General features: G+C 40.2%; 2 protein-coding genes across 24 annotated transcripts in view; both read right to left on the bottom strand.

Moving 5' to 3' along the window:
• Positions 1–975: 975 nt before the first annotated feature.
• On the bottom strand, positions 976–11,162 carry CCNDBP1 (cyclin D1 binding protein 1). 2 transcript variants are annotated; one of them, XM_035259456.3, is made up of 11 exons: positions 11,046–11,162; positions 10,521–10,580; positions 10,162–10,241; positions 7,034–7,115; positions 6,165–6,261; positions 5,918–5,991; positions 5,326–5,402; positions 4,702–4,982; positions 3,516–3,576; positions 1,713–1,759; positions 976–1,445 (listed from the first exon to the last, which is right to left on the bottom strand). In XM_035259456.3, exons 1-11 carry the CDS (start codon positions 11,137–11,139, stop codon positions 1,331–1,333), a joined length of 1,068 nt encoding a protein of 355 aa, XP_035115347.1. In that variant the 5' UTR covers positions 11,140–11,162; the 3' UTR covers positions 976–1,330. The 2 variants fall into 2 exon arrangements, with proteins under 2 accessions (XP_035115347.1, XP_002753419.1); XM_002753373.7 differs by lacking the exon at positions 11,046–11,162 and adding an exon at positions 10,746–10,919.
• Positions 11,163–11,215: 53 nt separating this feature from the next.
• TMEM62 (transmembrane protein 62) overlaps positions 11,216–16,889 on the bottom strand; it is a 55,491-nt gene continuing 49,817 nt past the window's right edge. For all 22 annotated transcript variants that reach the window (XM_035259446.3, XM_078334084.1, XM_017976788.4 and 19 more), the window contains 2 exons: positions 15,070–15,188; positions 11,216–12,101 (listed from right to left, as the gene is read on the bottom strand). In XM_035259446.3, the coding sequence (XP_035115337.1) occupies positions 11,775–12,101; positions 15,070–15,188 (446 nt within the window). In that variant the 3' untranslated portion in view covers positions 11,216–11,774. The remainder of the gene's footprint in view (positions 12,102–15,069; positions 15,189–16,889) is intronic.

The following is a 16,889-nucleotide window of genomic DNA, read 5'->3' as shown; positions in this document are numbered from 1 at the left end:
GCTATAGATAAATCTTTATGTTAGAGTTCTATATTCATTAAGTATCCCACAATTAAAGTCTAATGTTAATAACATGAATTTGGTCCAGTAGAAAAATATTTTTTTAAGTATATAAAAAATAGGCTCTATAAGAAGAAAGAACTAGACTCCTTTTGTACAAAGTTATTTTGTTTGTTATTTTGTTGCTTTGGCACTCTATCAGTTTAGTTTTAGTTCCTTCCCTTTATGACACTTGTTAGCAGTACAAAATGGCACTTTCAAACAGTAAATTAAAACACATTTGGCTTAAGGAATTTCAACCCCCAGTATACACTAGTCACTCAAAGAATGACTGTTGTTACTGATTATACCTAGAGAGAGCAGAAAGGCACATGTGAAGAATTACACCTACAGAAGGAAAAGGACAGGTATTAGAGGTGGTGGAGACCTGCAGGACATGCAAAAGGCCCAATTCAGCTCACCAGAATGTACATCACTACAGGTTTACGCTGCTTTCCAATATGAAGTCTTCTAGACTGATGCAAAAGTATAATTAAGCGGTGATGGTTTTGCAAAAGGATGAACTGAAAAGGCCCTTAAAATTACATAAAATCTCTTATACACTAAAAAACATTTGATTTGTAAAAAATTGGTATTTACATTTGGGGACACATGTAACAGAGGACAATACAAGTATGTATAAGGAAATAAATCTGTTCAACAAGGTGGGCAAACCTAACATCAGCTCAATGCCAGTATATTTTAGAGACATGAAGTAACCTGAGACAATATTCAGAAGGACTTGTTGATAATAATATATAACATGGTGAAATGCTAAGATGAATTTTGGAGTAATCTTTTCTAAATAAAGGGTTTTGTTCTAAATACACTTCTGATCAGAATCAGATTTTTAAACCAACAAACCCAAATGAAAGTAATGTTTTAGTCTCAATCCACTGTATTTCTGGTAAAAAGAAACTTTGGAAGGGCACTCAATCACTGGCAGGTTAGCATTTTATTGAGACCATCAACATCTTTACAATGAAAACAATTTACAGCAAAAAGCAAATAAGGCAGCTTTCCTAGGAATCTCTGAGAAATGACTCAGGAATGAGAAATCATGCAATTATTTTTTACATATAGCACAGAAAAATATATTATTTGTATATGGTTTGTAAATAGGTGCCAATCTGGACTAACCAACAATCTTTGGTAATAGTGTCTCTTGCTAAATATAAACAGGCATTGCCTCTCAATCCAGCAAGCATTCTAGCTCCATTTTAAAAGGAGACATCAGAGCCTGACCATGATGGTGAGAAGAGGAGAAGAGAGTATAAATGAACCTGAAAACTCATAATTCAAGTTCTCTTTGTGTGAGCTCCTTGATTCTATTCATGCAATGATCAATGGCATTAATAAGTAAAGGGATCCAACTATCTTCTGGCTGAGGGGTCACATGACTTGCTCTATGAATAGAATAGAAAAAAAAATAGGTTAAACTTACTAGGGTGTCCTCAGGGAAAACCTGTCCTCAGGAGGGAGCACAGGGAAAACTGTAATTTTTTAAAGGGGTGCTTCTTTGCAGAAACTCAGCTGCCCCACAACTGAAGTTGAAAGAAAATCCCACACCCACCCTTTCCCACTCCTTGAAATGGGGGCTTAGGAGTTGAGAATGTCTGGACAGGAGCTCCACTTTACTCTCAAAAAGCTATCTGAAAAGTCTTCATACTTACTTTGTGATTTCAAGCACCTTCTTTAAGACAGCCACAAGTTTCGCAGACTAGAAAAGAAACATAGAAGTTACTCACCCTGAGCCCTACCATAAAAAGGCAAGCTCAAATATTTTAAAAGACTCAAATGATTAAAATATATATATTTAGAAAACGAACCCTGAAGGAAGCACGCAAAAACAAAAATGCTGATTAGGTTAGGGTGATGGGATTATGGGTTCTTTTCTCTTTAGCAAGATCTTGTTAATATTGTTACTATAACGTTTTAATAAGATTTTAAAAATCCAAAATATTTTCAATTTAGAAAAGAATAGAAAAGGGAACAATGTAACCTGAATTGGTCCCAAAAGCTGATAGCTCAAAATATAAAGCAGAAATGACTAAGTTTCCTGTTTTTTTTTTTTTTAAACCTTATAAAAGATTTTAACACTGCCAATATAATAATAACATGGAGACATTTCTCTACTAAAAATACAAAAATTAGCTAGGCATGGTGGCGCATGCCTGTAGTCCCAGCTACTAGGGAGGCTGAGGCAGGAGAATTGCTTGAACCCAGGAGGTGGAAGTTGCAGTGAGCTGAGATCACACCACTGTATTACAGCCTGGTGCCTGGCGATGGAGTGAGACTTTCTCTCTCAAAAAAAAAAAAAAAAGATACATATGCAGTATACATTTTAAAATTGCTAGAGCAGATGCTATGTTTGGGATAGTTGACTAGGCATACTGCTAAAGATGTTTATTTCCTAGGGAGTCAATTTTTTAAGTTAATGCCCAAAAGGATCCTATTCTACTTCAAGGTGTTTGTACATCATGAAGAACATCTGACGAATCTAGTTTCCATTATCCAATTTATCAGCTATTACTAGAATTGATACGTTCAACTTTAAAATATAAGCCATTTGGCAGTTTTAGGGCTCTTTCCAATAACAGTAGAAAGAACTCTCTCTAGTAAATGGCACAGAACTTCAAAGAATACAATAAAATCAGATATTTATAAGAAACTTGACTCTCCATGGTTAAATCACACAATGTGTTTGTATTAGAACAGAGTATGTTTCTGTAACACTTATTTCTGTCTAATGTAGAATTAAGAAACTTGCAACCTCAGCGAGCTACTTCATCAACAGCTAGAGTTCAATCTAATTGCTGCCTAGTCTAGAAACTAGAAACTTTTGACTTCAGGTTGAGAAGTTCCTAAATTACTGTGTAATTAAGACTTTCTTTTCAAATAAGCATTTTCTTTTTTCTCTTTTTTTTTGAGACAGAGTCTTGCTCTGTTGCCCAGGCTGGAGTGCAGTGGCGCGATCTTGGCTCACTGCAACCTCCGCCTCCTGGGTTCAAGTGATTCTTCTGCCTCAGCCTCCTGAGTAGCTGGGATTATAGGCATGTGATGCCTAGCTAATTTTTGTATTCTTAGTAGAGACAAGGTTTCACCATGTTGGCCAGGCTGGTCTCGAACTCCTGACCTCAGGTGATCCGCCTGCCTCAGCCTCCCAGAGTGCTGGGATTACAGGCATAAGCTACCACGTCCAGCCTCAAAGCAGCATTTTCTAAGGCCTTTAGGCTTTTCTAAATGATTACCCAGGTAATGATGGAAGAGAGAACTACCAAAGCTCATGGCTATTATAATTCAACTTTAACAAATATTTATCAAGCACAAATGCATGCAAGAATTGCGACATTACTGTTGTACTTCCATCCAAATGTGACAAATAAATATGTACCCTATAGCTTAGAGGAAATACTAGTGATTAGTGAAATTCTTCCCATTAGATATGTAGCTATTCCCTCAAAGCCAGTACTTACATTGATTCGCACAGTCAGGTGACACATAGGTGGATATATGCTCAGAGCCAAATCATCCACACTAAGAGCAGAAAACAAAAGTAACCATTAACAAAAAAAGAAATGCAGCCAGGTTGTTTCTAGCACACAACTATGGATGTCAACAGTGAGAAACTGTCCCAGAAATGCCTGTCATTTTTTTTTTCTTTTTTCTTTTGCTCATCTGACATCCAGGAAGCCTGTCAGTTTTTAAAACTGGGCAATTGGGCAATCAATGCAGAATGAGTTCAACCAGTCTTTATTGGAACATGCATATCCCATTTCACGAGGAAGCTGGGGGAAAAATTCCCTTGGTTCATAGTAGGGTACATGATCGATTCAGTCAAAAATGTGAGGATGTGAAACCATCAGTTTAATACCTAATGTAAGCAGGCAGGGTTCATCAATGGAAACTAAAATTAGAGTAAAAGGTATCTTTCCTAAAGTGAGCACCACTTTAACCAAGTGATCAAATTTAGAACCACCAATAATGAGGCAAACCAACATCATGTACCTCCCTGATATGATAAAATGAGGAGCACAAAACATTCAATTATATGATATTCTTGCAAAAAATGAAAAAACAATCACATGAATCCAGATTGTTGGATATTTTACAAGACAACTGACCTGGTTTCTTTTTAAAATGTTGATTTAAAAAGACTACAAAGGATAGGAACTGTTCTAGCTTTCAAGAGATGAAAGAGATGACAATTAAATGTAATGTGAGACCTTGACAGAACCCTGAATTTAGATGACATTTTAGATAGAGACAACTGGACAAATCTGAATATTAGATAATATTATTACATTCAATGTCAAATTTCTTGGAAGTGACAATAAGAGCAGGAATAAAAGTACTTCAGGAGATACATACCTAAGTATTTATGAGTGAATGTCATTGCTTTCTGCAATTTACTCTCAAAACATTCTGGAATAAACATGAAACATCTATCTTTTGAGAAATAAACCAATATAGGAAAAAATGTGAACAACAGGCAAATCTAATAGAAGGATGTAGGGGTGTTCACTGAAGTACTTTTTAAACTTTCCTATATGTTTGAAAACTTTCAAAATATAAATAAACTGGGAAGAATCCTTGGGGTGACAGCACAAAATGAGATCAGAATGCTGCTGCTCAGATGTTTCAAGTGGGGCTCACACTCACCTAGGGCTGATTTCATCAGAAATATCCACAATGTCATCCAGCTGTGCAACCTGATCCTTCTTCCCATTCTCTGCCACTAAGATCCGGATTTTCTTCAGGCAGGCTTTGGATGCTCTCACCAGTGCAAGGCATGGGATTATGAGTTCTTGATCATCCTCTGACCAATACAAGTCCTGATTGCTTGGAAACCCCAACACATCATCCTCATCATTGTGGTTGTCGGAGTTGTTCTCCTCAGTATCATTCAAGAGGCCAGAGTAAGGGTCGCATTCTTCCACAGCCTAAGACATACCATGATGTACATGCAAAAAAAGAAAAAGAATAAAAAAGGGGCCTATTATACTTTTAGCACCATGCCTTAGTTGTCCAAAAACCTTAGCCAGCCACTTCACTAATGGCTACAGAGTTGAATTACTTCACAAACCCTGTTTTCGCTCTCCTTGTCCAGTAAGGGAACAGAGAGGAGTGGTACTAAATCACACACTAACAAGGAGGGACAGATGGAAGACAGAGGACAGTAGTGAGAATAAGATCTATCTGGTCAATGCTTAGGGAATCTCTCTTTATAATCAACTATCATCTACTAGTCAAAGAGTTGCCTTCCAACGATGAAGTTCCCCTGACCCGCTCCATTTCTTCATATGCATCCTTCACAAAGTCCACATTCTTGGTCAGCATCAAAAGAGCTGCAGCTTTGTTATCTATGAGTGAAAGATCAGAGGCACTACAATTAGATGAGAAACCCAACAATTTTCTTAAAACTGCAAAGGACAACCACACTGTTCCTAATGAAGGCGGTGCCAAGGATGGTTGACAAGGGTGGTGGTTTAATCTAAAATTCTTCTCACTACATCCCCTGGTATCTAAACAGGAGTTTAAAAAGCTTGTATTTTATTTACCACAAGAAGAAATGATATGGTCACATGATGTTTAACATCATGGTCCTCTTGGACAACCACTGTTTTGGCCTAGCTGGCTCTACCTCAGAACTGCTTCAGTGTGTTCCGTAATACTACTCTTGGGGTAGGACTACGAAAACAAACTGTATTTGTTCAACCTAAAGAATGACAGAAGTATTAATACCTATCACTTTTGGTAATATAATATATATATTTCACTAGACTGTTTATATAAATTCAAATATACATGTTATAAAGCAGGAAGAGGTCTCTCTGCTTTGGCCAGCAGACATGGCCCACTTCCCATTTTCACTCACCTCTTGGTATCTTAGGCATCTGCTGGCATGCAACCCAGACACTGTTGTAGGAAATAAGGTCATTGTTCTCAGGGCTGGGGAAAGAAATCAGTATGGATATATCAATAACCTAGGTTCCTGTCTCGTAAAAAGCTCCTTCCTGCTGGTCATTACTCTCAGCTGTCAATAACTTTGCTGTTAAAATGAGCTTTTCCCCTCTCAGGCAATGAACCCCAATAAATGATAACCTAAACTGTGGCATCACTACCTCTGAGTTGGAGTGATGGAAAGTACTTCCATGAGCTGAGCCATGCCATCCACGATGTCCAGGGTGGCGCCCCGGATCAGCTTTCTCAGAGTGATTCCTGTGGCCAAACCCAAAGAATAAGCAGTCTGGTGTTCTTTTCAGAAGCAGCATCTGCTTTCCCAAGTCTAAGTATTACAGAATATAAGATAATGTACATCCACATGCTTTAACCTACATGCTAACACAAAACTCAGGTCTTACTTACATCCCCATGACATTTTCTTGCCCCTCCTGCCATTTCTTAGTGTTTTCTTCAAAAGAGATTTGGAACAAAATCTTTCCATGACACCATGTATTCATTCATTAAAGACCATGACCTCTTAACAACTGTAGATGAAACACTTGAAGTTTAAACCACTTGAGTAGTAACCCTGAAGATCCATGACATGTATTCAGTTATAATTTTGGCATGATTATAATCAACGCATGATTCTACAGGCAGGGCTGGAGGCCATTTAACCTATGAAGATGTTCCAAAATAGGGTGAGATATAACATGGGTGGAGGAGAGTAAGGATGACCTGAGCCTTCATATGGGGCTGAGAGCCAGCCAGTATCTGTGGTGTTAAAAATGGGTTTGAGAGGGAGGAGCCTGTGAGAATTAAAAGCCGTAAGAGTCATTCAAGGCAGGGGAGATGGGAAGTAATAGAACAAAGCATCTGTATCTTAGAATAATGGCTTGTTTATAGAAGTTATTTACATTATAAAATTATCTTTGTATTTTATGGGAGAAAGTTACATGTTCAAGTTGAGTAAAGGTAAAAATCACAAGACATAATCCACAATATCAGCAAAGATCTACACTATAAATGCAACACTTATATGGCTTACCCTGATCCTTTGGAAATAAATAATATACTGCAATAAATGCCTTGATGGCAGCATGGACTTGTTCACAGAACTTCTGGGTTTCCTATGAAAAAGGAAACAGATTAGATCATAATCCTTCTACTGTGGAATAGAGCAAATATTTTTCTTCTTCTTCTTTTTTTTTTTTTTTGAGACAGAGTCTTGCTCTGTCAACCAGGCTGGAGTGCAATGGCACAGCCTTGGCTCACTGCAACCTCCACCTCCCAGGTTCAAGCAATTCTCCTGCCTCAGCCTCCCAAGTAGCTGGGATTACAGGCACCTGCCACCACACCTGGCTAATTTTTGTATTTTTAGTAGAGATAGGGTCTTGCCATGTTGGCCATGCTGGTCTTGAACTCCTGACATTGGGGGATCCACCTGCCTTGGCCTCTCAAAGTATTGGGATTACAGGCATAAGCCAACATGTCCAGACTAGAATAGATATTTCTACAGCATTATCAAACATTTTCTGAAGTCCTGGTATGAAGTTAGGCCTTCTGCTATACTGATCACATACCAAAGAGGAGTTAGCTATATAGTATACACTGGGCTGACAACTCGATAAACCATTACGAAACAGCAGGAAAAACTTATTCCTGATACTCTGTGTCCAAAGATATTCATGATATCTTAGACCAGCAGTTGGCAAACTGTGGTCCACAGGCCAACTCAGGCCCCACTGCCTGTTTTTGTAAATAAAGTGTATTGGGACACAGCCATGCTCATTAGTTTAAATGTCTGTAGTTGTGTTTGCTCTACAAGGGCAGAGTTGGGTAGCTGGTTACAAAGTCTAAAGTATTTACTAACTGGTCCTTTACAGAAAAGAGAGAGAGAGAGACAGAACAACTGATGGACCAGCCTCTATATTAGTCCATTAATCTCTCTCTCTCAACAGAATCACAATATGTAACCAAAGGTACTAGCATGTACTCAACAATGCTCCATGTTGACTATTTTCCTTCTAAGTGGTCACTGGCTTTCTCATCTTCCTTGTCCTCAATTTTCTGTTAAATTCCAAGTCAATACTATGCAAATGTGGTCCAGATTGGTGCCAGTCTACAAACTGTTTGTGACCAGTCAGGGATGAGATAAGGACAGTGACTGAGAGTGTTTAGAAACTTTTATGGCAATTTGACATTTCTTCAACATCCAAGCACATAATTTTATTAAAGTATCAATCCATACAGATTGAAATTTTAAAAAAACTCATCTTTTAGTAGGACTAAAGTGGTGAGATCCCAAGAAGACAATGATGATTCATGTGTATATATATGTGTGTGTGTGTATACATACATGTATATACAATTTGAATATATTTATATACATGAATATTTGTACATATTTCAAATAAATCCATATTCTAATTTTTCATCTATGAGTATAACTACTATCCTGAGCATGTATAGAAAATCAGTTCTATGCTGCCTCCTCATGGTATCTTACTTGCAGTGAGTTTTAGCAACAAATCCCAAGTGTATTTGAAAGAAACAGGTTAGCAGATAAGAAAAATAATATTAACTACTCTTTTTGAAATAAGTAGTCTATTTCCATGATCTTTTAAAGTGCTCTCATACAAATCATCTCGTTTCCTTGTTGCAGATCTCAAAGGTAAGCCAGGCACAGTGGCTCACACCTGTAATCCCAGCACTTTGGGAGGCTGAGGCATGTGAATCACCTGAGGTCAGGAGTATGAGAACAGCTTGGCCAACATAATGAAACCCTGTCTCTACTAAAAATACAAAAATTAGCCGGGCATGGCGGTGGGCACCTGTAATCCCAGCTACTTAAGAGGCTGAGGCAGGAGAATTGCTTGAACTCGGGAGGTGGAGGTTGCAGTGAGCCAAGATCTTGCCACTGCACTCCAGACTCAGAGACAGAGTGAGACTGTCTCAAACAAACAAACAAACAAAACTCAAAGGTATATAGGGGGAGAGAGTTTATCATTGTAGGTACACATAGCAGAAGATATTTATATTCTTTCCAAACACCTGTATATATAGACTGATAAAATTGAAACTATTGACTGAAAATCAAATAAAGCAATGAATATGCCATTTTACAAGAATCTTACTCCCATATTAAGGATACACAGCTCTAGAAAAACTGAGCATAGAGCATAGCTGGTCATAGCCAACATGTTTACTTTCATTAGTTTTATCACAAAGGAATACTTAAAATGCATAAATTCTTTGTTCTAGCAATTCCACTTCTGGGATTTTTTTTCTCCTTATATACACACATAAACAGAATTAGGTAATTCATCACAGAACTGTTTGCAGTAATTGTAATTTGGAAACAGCTTAAATGTCCACATATAGTACTGCTTAAATTATGTTTATATCTACTCTATTGAATACCATGCAGTCATGACAAAGAACTGAGCAACTTTATAGGTACTGCTAAGAGTTGATTTCCAAGACATATTGTCAATTTCTATAAAGAAAGGTCCCAAACAGTGTTTATGGTATCTTATCATTTGTGTAAAAAGAAGCTGACATATACAGATAAATGTACATGAATGTATATATGCACAGAATATATGTGGAATAATGCAAAAGGAACTGGGGGAGACAAAAATGAGAAAGTGGGTGGGAAGATAAACTTTTAGTATACTTTACTTTGATCTCTTTTGAATTTTATACTGTCTACATGTTACTGCTTAAATATAAAAAAATTCAATATAAAAAGGTTATTATGTAGTATAACAGAATAAGTATAGCTTAGACATCAGGTAGATCTTGATATAAATCCTACCTCCCTTGGTTTTTAAAAAAATCTTAACCTGTGCATCTGAGCCTGCTTGCTCATCTGTCTGATGGCCATCAAGTATGTGAAAACACCCAGCAAATAAAAAGTGCTTAAAAAATTATCGGAAAGGAAAACAACCAGGGTGAACTTCTGATTGAATCAATATTTAGAAGACCTGCCTACTCCGCGTCAGGAACTGCACTTTGCAATTTGGTCTTCACATAATCGGGTGAAGGAAAAACTGTAACCTCATTGGACAGATGAAGATAAATCTGGCATGCATGTAAAAGGTGGAAAGAAAATGAGAGGATTCCTAAATGTGTAACTCAGCAGCACAAGGACTCCAGGAAAGTGAAGCCCACCTGTGGAGATGGCAGTGGAAACTGAGAGAAGACTGTGGTCAGAGTCGTGGCTTCCCTTGACACCATCACAGCTGTCTCATCTGGGGGGTGGCAGAGGGAGAGGCAGGTGCCAATATGTTAGTGCTGCACGGACTTGGAAGAAGCGCGTTCCCTTACCGACCGAGACTTCTCAAAAACATCTCCCAATGTCGATGTTAGAATTCTATTTCACTCCCTCAGGTGCCGAGGTGGATAAGGCATCCCACAGAAAGGATGCAGCGGGGGAGGGCAGTCACCTCCCGCGGTGGGGAGTAGGAGGGAAAGGGGTTGGAACGCTAGAGAAGCTGAGGCAGGGGAGCCCGGACAGAAGGCGCACTCACTGAGTCTTCTCCAAAACATCTCTCGATTAAACTCCTCAGTAGTCTCCTGGGCTTCGCCGACTGGTGGGTGTGGCGTTGGGGGGCCGAACGGTGGCAAATAGAAAAGCTGAGGTAAGCGGAGCCACCTCCCTCGCCCGAGCCCGGCCTCTACCCGACCCGGAGCCCGGCCTCTCCCAGACCCCGAGCCCGCCCCTGCCGTCGCCCGTTCCCACTCCGTAAGCTCACCCCGCACTCGAGGCAGGAGCAACCGCAGCTCCACTGCCAAGTGCCGGAGCTGCTCCAAAGGCGGAGCCAAGGTGGGGACTGCGGTTGCAGGTGCCCCTGCGCTCGCCATCCTCGTCGCTCGCAGAAGGCCGCAAACACAGGCCTCTGCCGCCGCAGCGGGAGTCGCACTGTGACAGCCGCTCTACTTCCGGGTCGCTGCGTCTGGGACTCCTTTCCGGCAACAAGCCGCCCCGCCCCGCCCCAGAGACCCGGCCCCGCCTCCTCTTGCCCCACCCGACCCGGATCCCAGAGGTCCCGTACCTTCCATTCCATTCTCAGACACCAGGCCAGGCCCCGCCTCCTCCTCCCGCCCCACCCCGCCCGGCTCCCAGAGGTCGTGTACCACCCATTCCATTCTCAGACGCCAGGCTAGGCCACGCCTTCTCTCGCCCCAGAGGCCCCGCCACACAAGAAGGCTCCGGCCCAAGGTATTTATTATTCATCATTCATTCATTTATATAATTAGTTGAAAACACTTCCGACTAAGGAACCAGAGAGCCCGCAATCCTGTGGGAAAATAGACCAGGGAACTCGTATCTCAGAGGTAGTCGGGGTCGGATCCAGATCCTCACAGGTTCCCTGTCCCTGAAACTGCGCCTTTGACAGCTGCTGAATTCTAAGCACAGCGGTAGATGCTTTATATGGGGTAGCCATAAAAAACACACTGGGTCTCAGATACTCCCATACACACACACCCAACCCCTACCCTGTGGGTGTCCTAGATGAGGGTTTTCTCTTCACCATAGTAAATCAACCCTTTACCTCCTTGGGGAGGGAAGGAATAAAAGCATCATTTTTGAGACTTTTCTGCAGTCCACTCTGCAGGTTATCAGTAGTGGGTAATCCCTCCAACATCCAGGAGTCCAAGGAGCAGCAGCTCCCTAAACTCACCCACTAATACTGGCCTTCCACCTACTACCGGGGTGGAAGCCTGGGCTACATACACAAAGGCTGGGCTTCTGCCCAGCTGCCAGTGGTGAGACATGGCCTTCAGGAGTTCAGGTGGCTTTTTAACTGCACCATGAAGATTCCAAGCTTGGTGGGGTTCAGTGTCCACACACAACGAATGAGAACAGGTGTCGACAATGTCAACCAAGTCCGCAAAGGGGAGAATAAAAAAGCTAGGGTGCCGTATGTTGCATAAAGAAAGTAGCAGGAATAAACCTGCCAGATGTACAGCAGCAGCATAAGTAGGTGAACTGGCATAATTTTTAAGTATTTTCTTTGATGGAGATGAGACCTGAAGTTGTGACCAAAGCACCGCTGCAGCAAGCTCCAACATATGTAAGCCATCAAGGGGATGTTAAAAAACGCCAACTGGAAAAGAACAGAAACATAGCTTACTCCCAAGTCTTTGGAAGAGTTTGGTCTTAATAATGCGTTACTGATGGATTCTAAGAATATGCTGCTTTCTGTCTTGGGGTTAGCTAATTATGCTTCAAGCACAGTTGCTTATAACACAACAGCTAACCTGCGCCTAGTTGTGTATTTGCCCATGTCCTTTTATTCACTTTGAAAGCAGGTATCATTTAATTTATGTTGAGGTCCCAGTGGTGTTAAGCTGGAATTGAACTAAATGTATACACACACATTATACATACAACACATATACATACAACAAAAGGTCCATTATAGAGCTTATGCATTCTAACAGTGAGAAGAAAGACCAAAAAAATAAACAAAACAGATAATTACAGATGGTGATTAGTTCAGTGAAGGAAATAACTGGGTCATGAGAAGGTAACTGGGAGAAAGGCTCTCAGAGGCCAGAAGGACAGGAATGAATCAAGAGGATGGAAGTACATTCCAGGCAGAAGGAACGAATGAAAAGCCCAGAGGTGGGAGAGGTCTTGGCAAGACCTCTTGCAGAGTATGAGCCAGGTGGAAACTGGGGCAGTCAGCAGGACCCAGATCACTGCTCTGCTTTAAAGCATTTCAAACTGAAAAGTGAGTGAGCTGATTAAAAAGTTTTTAAAAGACCACACTGGATACTCTGTATTAAACTGAGAATAAGGAGGCAAGAGTATCAGTGAGAAGACCCAGGCATGTAATTATGACTTAGACTAGGGTAACAGAAATGGAGAGAAGTGGATGGATTCAAGATACGCATTGGAAGCAGATCAAACACGGTACAGCTTGCTGGTGAAATAGATACAGAGTACGAAGGAAAGGGAATAACTGAGGATAAATCTTGGAGAAATCAGGTGAATGGTGGAGTCACTTATTAAACTAAAAAAAAAGAGAGGAACAGGTTTGGGGGTGGAAATAATATTTCTATTAGGGAGATATCATATTAAGTTGAGATGCCTGTGAGACATCTATGGCCGTTTGATATAGAGGCACTTGAAGTGCAGAGAAGAGGTCTAGATCAGAGATATAGATTTGGGAGTCATGGGTCTGGATATGTAAAATCTGTTATTAGTGTACTATGTATTATGAATGTAAACATTTACAAAGGAAAAAACCCTGCCTTTTGGTAAGGCTCAGGATTCACTTGGTATGAGAGAGCTCCTTAGAGACAGCCTCCATCTACATAATAGAAAACTGAAATGAAGCTGGGTTCGCTGGCTCACACCTTTAATCCCAGTACTGTGGGAGGCTGAGACGGGTGGATCACCTGAGGTCAGGAATTCAAGACCAGCCTGGTCAACATGGTAAAACTCCATCTCCACTAAAAATACAAAAATTAGCCAAGCGTGGTGGTGGCTGCCTATAATCCCAGCTACTCAGGAGGCTGAGACAGGAGAATCGCTTAACTAGGGAAGTGGAGGTGGCAGTGAGCCAAGACCTTGCCATTGCACTTCAGCCTAGGCGACAAGATCAAGACTCTGTCTCAAAAAAAAAGAAAATGAAACGAATCCAGGGCCTACTCACATATATAATGCTGCTATGCAGAGAATATTCTGGACTTGGGTCAGTGTTTGCTAGGCAGAGGTCTTTCCTACTTGGCTGTCTCTAATCCTGCTGGATCATGTTTTACTGCCCTGTTAGAAGGTCATGAACTTATTTTGAATGTTTTCGGATCTCTTCCAAAACTTTAAATTTTGGTCCACTAACTCCATTAGGCGAGTAAAATAAAGAAATCGTTAGATAAATACTTTTCAAATCTGTTTACAGAGTTTTCCTATGGGACAGGGTTCTTTGTGTGTTTGTTTTAGAGGAATCAAATGTAAACCTAATACATCAGTTTTAGGTTCCTAAACAAGTACATTGCTAGGAAAGCCCCAGTCTGGCTTTTGCATAGTGCAGTTTCCACCAAATAACTGACTCATTTTTTTATGTGTCTATTTTTTATTTTTTCCCCCTCTAAAACATTTTCCTTCTTCATCATCATAATCAGTTTTGGTTTACTCAGAAATCTAAAATTTTTTCTACCATAAATCCCTTATTTCATTTTTTGTCAATAAAAAAACACAATGAAACAAAAACAACAAAACTTCTTTCACCTCTTATAAACCCGTCATAGAAAAATGTATTTTAGGCTGGGCACAGTGGCTCATGCCTGTAATCCTAGCACTTTGGGAAGCCAAGGCAGGTGGATTACCTGCGGTCAGGAGTTCAAGACCAGCCTGGCCAACATGGTGAAACCCGTCTCTATTAAAAATACAAAAATTAGCTGGGCATGGTGGTGCATGCCTGTAATCCCAGCTGCTCGAAAGGCTGAAACAGGAGAATCACTGGAACTCACGAGGCGGAGGCTGTGGTGAGCCAAGACTGCACCACTGCACTCCAGCTTAGGTGACTGAGTGAGACACTGTCTCAGAGGAAAAAAAAACGTATTTTAGATGTTTACATGAGAGTAGTGGAAGGAGTTTAAGGAAGCACTTTAAAAGCAAATGAAGTCTTTTTATTAAAGACTGCCCTGCAAGTAAAGTAGGAAAGATGATCTATGGTACTTAATTTTGGATTTTGGATTTGTTTTTTTTTTTTTTTTGAGATGGAGTTTCACTGTTGTTACCCAGACTGGAGTGCAATGGCACAATCTCGGCTCACTGCAACCTCCGCCTCCTGGGTTCAAGCAATTCTCCTGCCTCTGCCTCCTGAGTAGCTGGGACTACAGACACGCACCATCATGCCCAGCTAATTTTTGCATTTTTAGTAGAGACGGGGTTTCACCTTGTTGACCAGGATGGTTTCGATCTCTTGACTTCGTGATCCACCCGCCTCAGCCTACCAAAGTGCTGGGATTATAGACGTGAGCCACCGCGCCCAGCTTGATTCATAATTGTTATGCAATTAGTCCAAGAAGGACAAGATGTTCTTAAATTGCATTTCTGCTTCTTACCTGGAGAATTCCAATTATAAATGTTACGCTGCCTTGTAGGAAATGTCCATTAACAAACATCCCAAAGGAAAAGCAGCAACCCAATTTGCCATCAGTGATTTCACCAAAAAACCATGGACCTAAAAGAGGCAATGGACAAAAAGAGAGATTAAATAACTATAACTCTGATTATATATATCATGAGATGCATTTATAGGAATAGTGCAGAGATATGAGACTAGCCATCTATAAACATTTTATTTCATAGCCTTTCATCTTTGCTAGTCTTTATGTTTTACTAGATATCCTTGCTAACCAACTATTTGCTCCTTTACTCCATATTTTTGGATTATGAAATTGTCTTAGTAGATACTATATCTGGAACAGATATGTGTCATATAGATTCTAGAAACAAATAAAAGCATACTCATATTTTTGAAGATTCTGTTGCAATAATAACCTCAATATAATATATTAACATTTCCTTTAAGAGGCAAAGAGGTATTCCACAGAAGTTAAATTTCCGGATGATTGAGACTTATTCTTTAAAGCAATAAAACTTCAACTCCTTTTTGAAAGAAATTGTTCTAAATTGCACTAATTAATATAATGAATATATTTTAACCTCTTCTTGAGAGGCCAGTCATTACTTTGTGTATTAACTACATAATCACAGTTACCATGTAGAAAGTTTAACTTGCTTCATTTTTTTTTTCATCTAGAATGCCCTGCTGACTTTTCTCTCCTCTCTATTATTATTTACTGCCCCCTTCTCAGTGTGTAGGTTTCTAGGTATTATTATTGTTATTGTCATTTTGTCTTGTAAGTGTGCTGGTTTCTGCAAGAATGTCAAGTGTTTGTCAAGAGTGATAAGGGACAGTTAGACTTCCCTTCTCAAAATGCAAATGCCAGTCCAGGCAGGGTGGCTCACACCTGTCATCCCAGCACTTTGGGAGGCTGAGGTGGATGGATCACCTGAGGTTAGGAGTTCAAGACCAGCCTGGCCAACATGGTGAAATCCTGTCTCTACTAAAAATACAAAAATTAGCCCGGTCTGGTGGCACACATCTGTAATCCCAGCTACTTGGAGGCTGAGGTAGAAGAATCCCTTGAACCCAGGAGGCGGAGGCTGCAGTGAGCCGAGATGGCACTGCACTCCAGCCTGGGCAACAAAGCGAGACTACATCTCAAAAAAAAAAAAAAAAAAAAAAGAGCAAATACCATCATTTGCTGGCAAGAATAGGCTTTAAAAAGTCAGAGGCAATTTTCTCAGATATACTTTATATCTGCATTAAAGACATACGCATCTAAAAGTTTTCCCTTCAGGTTTCAACTTTTTGAATGGAACGGTTCTTCCCTATTAACATGTTTTGTTTTGTTGTGTTTTACAGCCCAGGAACAAAATTACTTGCATTGCCTCATAGTGTAAGACAAGCATCAAAAACAGCTTCAACCTATCTTGTAACAAGAGAACTTACCTCCAAAGGTGATGTGCCATAACTTACACAGAATCGTAAAGTGTTATACTTTCATTTGTTCTCTGGTGGGAGTTACTAATGAGCAAAGTGCAAAGGGAGGATAAAAGTGTAAAATATAGACTGACTAGGCAACAAATAGGCTAATGTACTCCTAATTGACTTTTAGTCACTAAGGAACATGAGCACAAAAGCCTAAAAGAGACTCGTGGTGATTTCTGCTTCTGTAAGTGTGGCTAAGTGATTTTATAAGTACAGTCATGCATCACTTAACCATGGGGATGCATTCTGAGAGATGTTTTCTTAGGTAATTTTGTCCTTATATATCATACACAAAGCTACATGGTATAACCTACTATATATCTC

The sequence above is a fragment of the Callithrix jacchus genome, chromosome 8 (genome assembly GCF_049354715.1).
Source record: "Callithrix jacchus isolate 240 chromosome 8, calJac240_pri, whole genome shotgun sequence".
NCBI lineage: Eukaryota > Metazoa > Chordata > Mammalia > Primates > Cebidae > Callithrix > Callithrix jacchus.
Note: the sequence above shows the minus strand (reverse complement) of the source record. Positions and strands in the feature narration are given on the sequence as shown.

What these genes read in the sequence shown, in the direction of transcription:
- CCNDBP1 (XM_002753373.7), bottom strand. Translation starts at nt 10,854, where the DNA reads ATGGCGAGCGCAGGGGCACCTGCAACCGCAGTCCCCACCTTGGCTCCG. An exon ending in GATGCCTAAGATACCAAGAG is followed by an intron (nt 5,403 to 5,917) that starts GTGAGTGAAAAT and finishes TTTCACTCATAG; the next exon opens with ATAACAAAGCTGCAGCTCTT. An exon ending in AAGGTGCTTGAAATCACAAA is followed by an intron (nt 1,446 to 1,712) that starts GTAAGTATGAAG and finishes TTCTATTCATAG; the next exon opens with AGCAAGTCATGTGACCCCTC.